This window comes from Dreissena polymorpha, chromosome 3, assembly GCF_020536995.1.
Source record: "Dreissena polymorpha isolate Duluth1 chromosome 3, UMN_Dpol_1.0, whole genome shotgun sequence".
NCBI lineage: Eukaryota > Metazoa > Mollusca > Bivalvia > Myida > Dreissenidae > Dreissena > Dreissena polymorpha.
Genome location: NC_068357.1, coordinates 145,822,851 through 145,834,155, shown reverse-complemented (window position 1 = coordinate 145,834,155; position 11,305 = coordinate 145,822,851). Strand labels below are relative to the sequence as shown.

The 11,305-nt window shown below is 37.2% G+C and overlaps 2 protein-coding genes across 2 annotated transcripts; both read left to right on the top strand.

Moving 5' to 3' along the window:
• Nucleotides 1–1,382: 1,382 nt before the first annotated feature.
• On the top strand, nt 1,383–1,754 carry LOC127872673 (uncharacterized). Its single transcript, XM_052416002.1, has one exon. The coding sequence runs from the start codon at nt 1,383–1,385 to the stop codon at nt 1,752–1,754; it is 372 nt and encodes a 123-aa protein (XP_052271962.1).
• Nucleotides 1,755–1,805: 51 nt separating this feature from the next.
• On the top strand, nt 1,806–2,486 carry LOC127872671 (uncharacterized). Its single transcript, XM_052416001.1, has one exon. It carries the CDS (start codon nt 1,806–1,808, stop codon nt 2,484–2,486), a length of 681 nt encoding a protein of 226 aa, XP_052271961.1.
• The last annotated feature ends 8,819 nt before the right edge of the window (nt 2,487–11,305 follow it).

Sequence of the window (11,305 nt, the reverse complement as noted above, 5' to 3'; positions counted from 1 at the left end):
ATGGTAGGAAAGATACCAGAGCAAGAGAGTTACAACTTTTTGAGGAACGATGAAATGAAACTACGAACAAGTGTCAACTACATTCCTTCTTTATAGAAAAAGATTTAAGAATATAGCGTCATGAATTTAATATTTCAGATCATCATCGCGCAAATACAGGAAGAAGCAGCAATAATGGGTGTAAAAGATCCATATTACATAGCTTGGTTGTTTATGTGAATGCTTAAAAATAAATCAAACAGGAAACGCCTGTCAGAGGAAAAACACAACTAATACCCCCAAAACACCGATTCCGTTCGAAGTACGTTCTGAAAAATGTGACTAAACGGGCTCGAACTGTGTGAGAACGGAGTGATCATAGTAGCAACGTGTTACGAACTGTCTTCGAACTTTGTGGAAGGCCTGGAACGGGGTTGAACAGGAAAGGTGTTTCAGAACTTTGAGCCTACTCACAATTTTCTTCCGACCATCCCGTTCTACAATTAAACGTACTGGAAACGGAATGGACGTACTAAGAACGGATAGGTCGTACTAAGGTCGGGTTAGAAACGTGCCAGAACGTAGTTCGAGCGGACTGAAATTACCTGTAAGATGCCACACCGATCGAGTCCGTTTCTAGTCCGTCCAATCCGTGCTCAGACAGACCGACCACGTCCGCATTACGTCTCAAGTACGATATTGTTTCGCGTAAATAAATAGAAACTAAAAGATACTAAGTACCTTGTGTAATCTACATCCCTTTGTGTCAAAACCGGATTAATCTTGATTACGAAACAGCAGTGAATGTGTGCATGGATTATGTTGGAATTTAATGCCTCATGTCTACGGTAAAGTTTTAAAATATTGTTCAACTTAGTGTTTGTTTTTGTTCAAACATAGGGCATGATTGTTAGTTAGGATCTTAAATTCGCCGATCGGTCGACTGACGAAATTTATGAAAATTAATGCCTGACGATTAATAATGGTTTTACAGTAAGTTCTTACAACGTTTGCAGCACGTTCTATAAGTTCTCAGTAAGTTCTTAGTACAATGTACTCGTTTTACGGAGTTCGCTGTAGGTTCCTAGTACGCTGTACTCGTTCAAGGCAGTTTTTACGACGTTCAAACCGTAAATACAATACGTTCAGACAATATGCATATAAATAGAGGTCGTTGTCTCAAAATTCATCATTTGTGATATTAGGTTGAAACAATTAACATGGACACTCTTGGAGATGTTAATTTTGTAAATGTTGGCTTCGTGCAAATTATGTTAGAAGCAGAGCAGCAATATAATGTTTTGTTGGGCCGAGAAAGAAGGCAGAGACGACACAAAACTTGTTGGGTGAGAAATTGGTTAAAACCAGAGAGAAGAATAGTCGTAGGTCATTATCATCAGCTGATGGAAGAGCTCCGCTTGGACGACCAAGAGTCCTTTTATAGCTACTTGAGAATCACCCCGCCAATGTTTGACGAGCTTTCGGAACGCGTCACCCCACTAATAGCGAAAAGAGACACCAAATACAGAAAGGCTTTGTGTGGAATGAAGCTCGCTATCACTCTCCGTCATCTTGCAACAGGAGATGGCTATGCAACCCTTCACTACGATTTCCGGGTAGCCAGAACCACAATAGGCCTAGTAGTGAGAGAAGTATGCAATGCACTGGTGATGGAGCTGAAACATGACGTGATTGATTGTCCTGTTGATAGTGACGCTTGGGAACGCGTTGCCAAGGAGTTCAAGACGCGATGGAATGTTCCACATGCACGTTGAGCTCTGGATGGGAAACATGTTGCCATCAGAAAGCATTTAAAGACAGGGACCATGAACCATAACTACAAAGGCTTTTTCTCAATCGTCCTTTTGGCCTGGGTAGATGCAGACTATAAGTTTATGTGGATAGATGTTGGTGGTTTGGGAAGCCAGTCCGATGCTCAGATCTACAACCAGTTAGAACTGAAAGAATGTTTGGAAGACGGCTCTATTGGACTTCCTCCTCCGTCACCCTTGCCAAACGATGACCAGGATTTCCCATACTTTCTGCTAGGAGATGATGCATTTGGCCTTCGCGCATACCTCATGAAGCCATGCTCGGGCCGTACTCTGACAAGAGAGGAACTGATTGCCAACTACCGGATTTCCAGAGCAAGACGTGTGGTGGAAAATGCCTTCGGTATTTTGGCACATCGTTGGAGAGTCCTCTTGTCAACGATGCAACAGATGCCACTGACTGTACAGGTTATCATTGAATCGTGTGTGTGCCTTCATAACTTCATCCGTATTCGAAACCCGGCTATTCAGAACATTCAATTAGATAACGAAGATGGTGCCCACAATCACGTACCTGGTTTATGGAGACAAGACGACAACCTACAAGACGTAGATATGCCCAAGGAAGGAAACAGAGACACGGTTGCGGCCACGAGACAACGGGACTACTTAAAATACTATTTCAATAGTCCTGTTGGACTTGTGCCATGGCATGATAGAATGGTTGGTGTTTAGATGCCATATAACAGGACATTTAGAGAACGATATTTGACATGTGACAATCTTGGTATTTTGGTGTAAATGCTATAGTTTAATTGATATGAATGGCGAAGAGCATATGAGTCATGTTCTGAGAAAACTGGGCATAATGCATGTGCGTAAAGAGTCGTCCCAAATTAGCCTGTGCAGTCCGCACAGTCTAATCAGAGACGACACTTTCTGCTTAAATTAGACTTTTGCTGAGAAGAAACTTCATTTAAACGAAAAATGTCATAAAATCAGAAAGTGCCGTCCCTGATTAGCCTGCGCGGACTTCAGAGGCTTATCTGGGACGACACTTTTCGCACAAGTATTAAGCCCAGTTTTCTATTAACGCGACTCATATTTTCGTAAGAAAATAAGGTTAAAACATAGACTGTATTTCTTATTTTGGATTATTTTAGAGAAAAAAACAACAAAAATATCCTCGGAATCACAATTTTTATTTCGGAAAATGCAACATTATCAAGATGTTCTTAAACTTGTATGTAAATAAAACAACACTACGAAATGCTCATCATTGTATTCGTTGATTACTTTCAACCTTGAATTTGAATAAAATAAAGCACATTACAATAGTAAATGTATTTTATATTGAGTACCTTAAGCAGCCAAATATGTTTCAGATTAAATGTAGATACACACTGTCAAAATATTTTCAAACTAAATAAAATGATTTGAACGAAGGCAGTATAATAAGCAAATAATTGAAATAGTAAACTACATTTGTAAATGTAGTCAAGATAAGTTTACTAAGTTTCATTGGTATCACTCTTCTTGATAACAGTAAACATATTGTTTCATAGTTTCAACAGCAACAAAATAACCGCTTTAAATGTAACTACACAGTTGAAAAATGTAATTATCGAAATAGTATACCTCGTACTATATCTACTGATTTGCACGAGTGTGATTGATAAAGGAACTCTCCTGTTGAGCCTGGTCTAGCAATGGCATGCTCAGCATTGTGGTATTCAGGTGTGCAGCTGTTGTCCGGCGGTGAGTCAACAATATTACACTGAGGGGTGTTGAGTACAGAGTTGGATTGCTGAATTCCTGGTTGTCGCTGTGGCGGTATAGAGGAAGGTTGTTGCTGCGACTGGACGACATTCTGTTGGTTTTGCTGGTGTTGAGGGTTGAAATATCTCTGAGACTGGTTATGTTGGGATGATTGCTGGTAATAAGGAACTTGTTGATTAACCCATGCAGGGTCTGCGAATCACCAAACACTAACGGGGTTCTGCACAGTTGATGGCCACATATGAGGAGGTGGTTGCCAACACACTGATCTAGCAGGCCTTGTTGTTGCTGTTGGAGGTGGTGAACATTGTTTGCCTCTTTTGAGATTATTATCTTTGTCTTTATACACAAGGACAGTCTTCACGATGTCTCTGTGCATATCAACCCATAGATTAGGACTAATATCGTACACGGACCCCCGAACGTATTCGACAAAGGCTTCTTTCATGCGGTCTGTGTTTGGTCTGACCATATAATGTACAAGACGATTCTGCATGTCCATGAACTGGTCCATCCTTCCGCTGATTGCAGAACTTAAGTTCTCACTAGGTTTGCTAGTGGAGGAATTAGGGGTGTCGGTAATCAGTCCAGATGTTGAGCAGCTGTCTTCATCATCTACCGAATACGGGGTTGTAGACGTAGCTATTGGTGGAGGTAACTTCGATTTGAGCTGCAACAGTAAAAGTAGCTTATAAGTACATGTACAATTTGTATTTTAATGTTTGCACCAATTTCTACATTTCCAGCTGTATATAGTGTATCTTATCAGACTAAAGTATTACAAAAAAGCAAATGCATGGAATGTGTTTTTCAATTGTATATGTAGCAATGTTTAGATATACTTACACTTACAACAGTTCTTTTCTTCACTTCGTATGTAAATGGAGTCAAAAAGGAGAATCTATTCAGAACCCACTCGTCCCTATCTGACTGTTCAGGAGCACCATCACCAGATTTCGTCTTCTTTAGTTTGGTATAGCGGGTTCTAAGACTGTTGTACAAGATCTTTAATTCGTCACCGTTCAACTTCACACCCATTACTTCTGCTATCTTTTCCCAAAGGAAGGGGTTTTTCTTGGTGTCTTTGTAGCTCTGAAACTTCTTGTTATAAAGGAGTTCGTTAGATTTTAGCCAGTCAACCATGGCTTCCTGCTGTTCCATTGTGAGATGTGTGTGGATTTTGGCTTTCTTCTTGTTTGGTTCCTGGCTAGGTGCTTCATCTTCGTCCGATATTTGACTACCCGACCTGGACGCAGATCCATCATCTGTTTCTACCGGAGACACAGCGCGCTCATTTTTATTTTTAGATTTGGCACGTCATTCAATCATACTGTTGATTTTTTTTCTGACCAAAACTACACGTTCAAGCAAGTTCACATCCCGTTCTGTATGGCAAGCGGTTCGACGCATAATCCCAAGAAACTAGGTTTCTCATGAGAACCTAGGTTCTCAGAATGAGAACCTAGGTTCTCATGAGAACCTAGGTTTTCAAATGAGAACCTAGGTTCTTGTGAAAACCTAGGATACCAAACAAGAACTTAAGTTCTCAGAATGAGAACCTAGGTTCTCATGAGAACCTAAGTTCTATGTGTCTATGAGAACCTAGGTTCTCATGAAAAACCTAGTTTCTCATGAGAACCTAGGTTCTCAAGCGTAAACCAAGGTTTTCAAATGAGAACCTAGGTTCTCATGAAAACCTAGGTTCTCATGAGAACCTAGGTGCTCATGAGAAACCTGGTTTCTTGGGATTTGATAAACCTTGGTTCTCATGAGAACCTAGGTTCTCATGAGAACCTAGGTTCTCGTGAGAAACCTGGTTTCTTGGGATTTCATAAACCTAGGTTCTCATGAGAACCTAGGTTCTCATGAGAAACCTAGTTTCTTGGGATTATGCGTCGAACCGCTTGCCATAATTAACCTCCAGTTGTCTCCCATTGCTTGGTACACGCTGGCGGCATATGTGTTAAATGAATAGAAATAGGCGTGAAACCGTGAATGTTTCTCCCCATGAGCATTTTCTGAACAATGTTCAGACAATGCTCAGTAATATTCTACGAAACTTATCTGTTGAATATTTGTGACAACAGGCATTAGCCGTCGGTGACCGCCTCTTGTTCATGTTTCCGTGCATGGGTGTTCTTGAGGAATGAAATTAGTAAAGTAATCGGTCGACATTGGTCTGAACACGTTAATAAAAAATTGAACTGTTTATGAAATACATCTTTAATTGTAAATATTATTTTGAGACTAAAAATTCAGATCAATAGTTACATAATACATTGTTACATCATTAAATGAGTTTCAAATATTCAGTTCCCTTGTTCGGGCCTCAAACGACTGTACAGTACAGTTTTCTATTTTAAGTATGTCTGTGACCTACATTTGGGAAGCAATCATTATGGTATAAAATACAAGTTTTATCTCTATTGATTATGTGTAATAATGTATTATTCAATCGTAAGATATCGGCAACACTGCAAGAAAAACTTATGCGCTAAAGACTTTGCAAACATATTTCAATAACTTGAGATATCTGCAAAAATAAAGTTCTTAACGGCGTGTTTTCATTCTGTCCAGCCCGTGTGTAATCATATGTGAACCCCATTGATCCTGCGCCCTGAATAATATGTGTCCCGTATTCCAAACGAGCAAGTTTACGCCGTCCGACGCGTAATTCTGAAAACCTAGGTTCTCTGAAAACCTAGGTTCTCAGAGAGCCTAGGTTTTCAGAGAACCTAGGTTTTCAGAGAACCTAGGTTCTGAGAGAACCTAGGTTTTCAAAGAACCTAGGTTCTCATGAGAACCTAGGTTCTATGAGAACCTTGGTTCTCATAATGAGAACCTAGGTTCTCATGAGAACCTAGGTTCTCTGAAAACCTAGGTTCTCAGAGAACCTAGGTTCTCAGAGAACCTAGGTTCTCAGAGAACCTATGATTCCCAAATGAAAACCACGGATATGGCAAGCAGTTCGACGCATAATCCCAAGAAACTAGGTTTTTCATGAGAACCTAGGTTCTCATTCTGAGAACCTAGGTTCTCATGAAAACCTAGGTTTTCAAATGAGAACCTGGGTCCTCATGAAAACCTAGGTTCTCATTTGAAAACTTGGGTTCTTGACGCCATGTGCAATCTTCAAGCGAGAACCTAGGTTCTCATTCTGAGAACCTAGGTTCTCATGAGAAACCTTGTTTCTTGGGATTATGCCATGAACCGCTTGCCATAGTTCTGCATTTTTTTTCAGAACGTGGTTGGACTGTCTAAGAACGTGCTTTGTGTATGGGCCCCTTAAATGACCTAGTAGATTAAAATAGTGAAAGTATGAAGCGATGACGTCACTAAAACATCATTACCTTTTGATAAAAATGAGTTTATTAAATTGAAAAGTTTAGTATATACATTTTCTTTAAGATATTTTAATTTGCGAACGCGCTTCAAAACATCTCCATAAAATGATGGTTGTGAAATTCCATTATTTAAATGCCATTTTAAAGAAACATTATATTTCGAAATTTTAAATCACCATACTTTGAGTGATTTTTTTCTAAGGTTATGAAAAAAAATCCTTGTTTTAGCAATTTCTTCGTTAATATACGATTACGATCACTAAAATATTTAATACATGAACATGCTCTGGCATAACGTACCAACTGTGAAATGTTAATACAATAGGACGGACCTTTAGGGATGTTGCCATCTAGGAACGGAAAATTCACAATTTCAAAGTTAAAGTCGTCCCGTTTGTCGTATAAACTAGTTTTATTCATAGTATTATTAATAGTAAGATGTAAGTATAAATACGCAGCGTCTTTATTGGATAGACACGATCTATTTAAGACTCGTTCGGGTAGATTTTGTGAATATATTGTTCAAAGAATGGGTTATCTAAATTAAGTAAGCCAAGAAAAAACAAGATGAACATTGTACATTCGTAACTCAACGAACCACATTTTATATCCGTAATCAATACATGTTAAATAGATCGAACGTCACGTGTACAACATTCAATTCTACTCTTTAATCCCGTACAAAAGGAACCAATTAAACGAAATTTCTCAATTTGATATAAGAATACACATAATTAATACCTGTTTTTTTTTCAAAGCCTAGTGGATTATGTTCGATCTAAACTTAGATAACGCTTAATTACTATTCTTTGTATACCTCCAGAATACCTTTAAAAGCCAACAATTACGCTCAATGAAAGCAAATACCTAAACCGATATATAAAGCTTCAAAATTCATTGAGAGTTAATGGTTGAAATTTATTTAGGCCTTTATACAAACACTTCTGTACCGTCGCTCACAGCGATATGTATTGCTGTTTGCAAAGTCATTTATTCGCTGATTAAAAGGATTCAGTCTGGGTGCAAATTAATTCATTGGAAATCCGTATGTGTTAACCTTTGTAAAAGCCGGTGTTATCTAAGGAAAATATATTGTTTGATATGGATTGCTCCTGATAGCGCTCTAATTCTTGTTCTACGTTATTTTTGTGATACTATTGAAAGTTTAAGTGTTGCAAGGACTGTAACCATGCCAACCGGAATGCAGAGGGCGTACACGACTTACGATGTCTACAGAGAGTGAGTATTTTTCTAGGTAGACGTTGGTCAGAATACTATGCGACGGCGCTTCTTTATGATCGTATACGTCAAAACAAACGCACGAAAGTTAATGAGTGTCATACTTATGTCAAGCTTATAGCTGTGGTTCATGCATTGTACTGCCAGCATATATTGTGTTTACTTGTAGCCCTTAAGAAAACTTGTTCAAATATTTTCGAATTTTTAAATGACATTAAATGAATTAACTTACTATCCTGTTTTATTCGGAATATTTTTAAATAATCATAAGTACACGGGCAAAAGATAACATTAAAAAAAAACTTTTCTTGGGCTCAAACCCTGTATCTCTCGAAGATACCACCACTACTCCTCGCAGAATTTTTTAGTAATGCCAAAATGGGTAAGTTTAAGCACTGTGTTGATGATACACACTCTTGCTAAGTAATACATTTTGTTCAGATTTCTATCTATTATCAAGAAACAACCCGATATCTTTAACAGTAATCTTAATCAAGAACGTTATTTTGCTTGTTTAAATAAAATGCACAGATTCTTTTTAACCTATGAATTTTGCCATTAGCCAAACAGTTATCAAGTCCCCAGTATAATTATCAACGTAAATTGTTATTAGTGAAGTGTAAAAAGCCCTCGTCACACGTTCATTACAATTATCATTTGCCACATTTCTTTCAGAACTGTCGAGCATAATCACGCAGACTTTGCACAACTTATAAATGTGATTTTCTGGTTTCATTTTTATTTCTGGTTTTAATACGTTGTAATAAATCAAAGTTCCTTGGGGTCGAAAATAAAAGTATGGTTAAATCGAAAGGGAAACAATGTTCAATCGATTAAATATCCTCTTAGTTCAAAAACATGGTATCAGCTACAATAGAGCCATAACTATCATCTATTGAATAAGTTGACAATTCGTAATTATCACTGAAAGGCTTGCTTTATGTACAATACAAATTTGAAAAAAAAGAATTGTAAATAATGGTTGTTAATGAATATCTGTCTTCAATAAACACGAGTTATTAAAAGATATTTATCGTTTAAAACTTCCGCATTACCGGTAGTTCTATTTTCAGTTGAAGGTTTGATTCCATAACTCTGCGAAAACCGTGTTGAAGTGCCTTAATTCTCAATGTTGAATAAACACACCATCTATGCTCTTTGGTAACAATATACAGATGGCTTATTACCACCCGAATTTGCGTTCATACAAAATGTGTTCAAAAACACTACTATGTATACGCAGATAATATAACATCACAACGACAATTTTAATGCTCTTGTTTACTATATGTATTCTAAAAATGTTTGTTTTTTTATTTTAAGAACTTGAAGTCCGCACTGCTTGAGAAAGTTACAATAATAACGCACCGTTGCAATTCGCTAAAATGAACTCTTGAGTATATGGATGAAATGAACACAACGCACGATCAACTTTTACCTTACCATGTTCAACAAACAGTTCATTTCTCAAGATAAGCGATAAGATGCAGTACTACAAGACATATAGCACATATCTGAAGTGATAAATGTATTTTTTTTAAATATAAATTGGTTTAGTTTAACAAAAATTGTGTTTCTTTCACCAATTCGTAGACAGTTTGCCTCATTATACAGGAAAAGGTATGAGTCGTATGTTAAATATCGGAAACTTTTGCGGCGTAAGTTGTCAACGTTTTTTTTTTGCATCATAAATTTGTTGACCGTTTGCGAAATGATGTGTAGACTGTAGACTACTTGCGTCATAATTTCGCAAACCAATTACATCATTATTTTGTTAACTCTTAGTTGTAATTACGTGGACCAACTTTATTTTGATATTTAGTATGTGACCACATATGCGTGGCGATATATTACTTTGAAATAAGCGTCCAAAATAAGAACATGTATAATTTTGAGAGAATTCTTCACTCAGCGACGTGCCTTTGTTGTTTTTTTATGGTCTTTATACACTGCACTAATAACGCAACAGGAGATATGCTCGTTGTCAACAGCCACCAAGCATGTCGTCTGGGGATAGCTAACAATAGCGCGCGTTTGATTCGATTTACACTCAGACGCTGTTTGTTTTTCATGGCAATATTTGTACAACAAATATCATGAAAACAGAAGTGTTTCTGCTTTATTGCAATCAATACACTTTGTCAATAGGATATAGTCAATCTAAAAGATAAAGCGGATTACATGAATTTATTGTGGTTGAGCATTTGGTATTTAGAACAAAGCGATTGTTATCTTCGCTATTTGAAAGGTCGAAATGTAGCAGATGATAATTTGTTTTTTGTGTGTCGCGCACTTCGCAAGTACTTGCAATAAATAAACTGATATTAGCTCAAAATAACAAGAAAAAAGAAATCCACCTGGGAGATACGGGGTATTGAGTTAGATCCGAAAAATAAACTTGTCTAAGAGAGATAATATGTGGAGGGGCATGCTTTTTCGAATATCATCGTAAATGACTTATCTGCTGTAAAAAGTGTTGATGATCATATATTTCGCACCTAAGTGCATATTGTTTTTTTTAACGCCAAATACGTTAAGTGTGCCACACATATAGACGATGTATTGGTAATAATTCTACGCTATATATTTTTCTCCTTTCTTCAGTAATATTTTTATTTGTATCCAATAAACAAATGAAAAAACAAAGTCACTAGCACTTGTATGGTTACATTGTAAGCCTAAATATACTCCGTCGGAGCTATTTACTTGGATAAACTTAAAATTAATACTTATGAAAAATGTATTTTGGGCAGTATTAAACCACATGCGATAGGCTTTCGTCATACCCGTAGCCAGGCGGGGGGGGGGGGGGGGGGGCGTTGGGTGCGTTCGCACCCAACATTATTTGACAAGTAACAATCCAGTGCTATGGATTCCATCACAACGTGCCCGACATCATATCGCAATTTTCCCTATATATAGACATTTGTTTTCTGTATAATGCAAAATAATAAAACAGGCGCTCTAATCTTTATAAAATCGATATTCATTTATAGATATTTGATACTAAATTATTGTTTTGTTACTTTTGTCATCGTTATTAATGTCTGTATAAGCTATTACTGTAATAGATGAAGCCTTCTTTTGGTGGGTTAAAATACAAGTCCAATAACATTTTTTGGACAATCATCTAAATGACTGGAAAAACAACTTGATTAACTGAATAACTTTATAAAAAAGAAACTACATTTT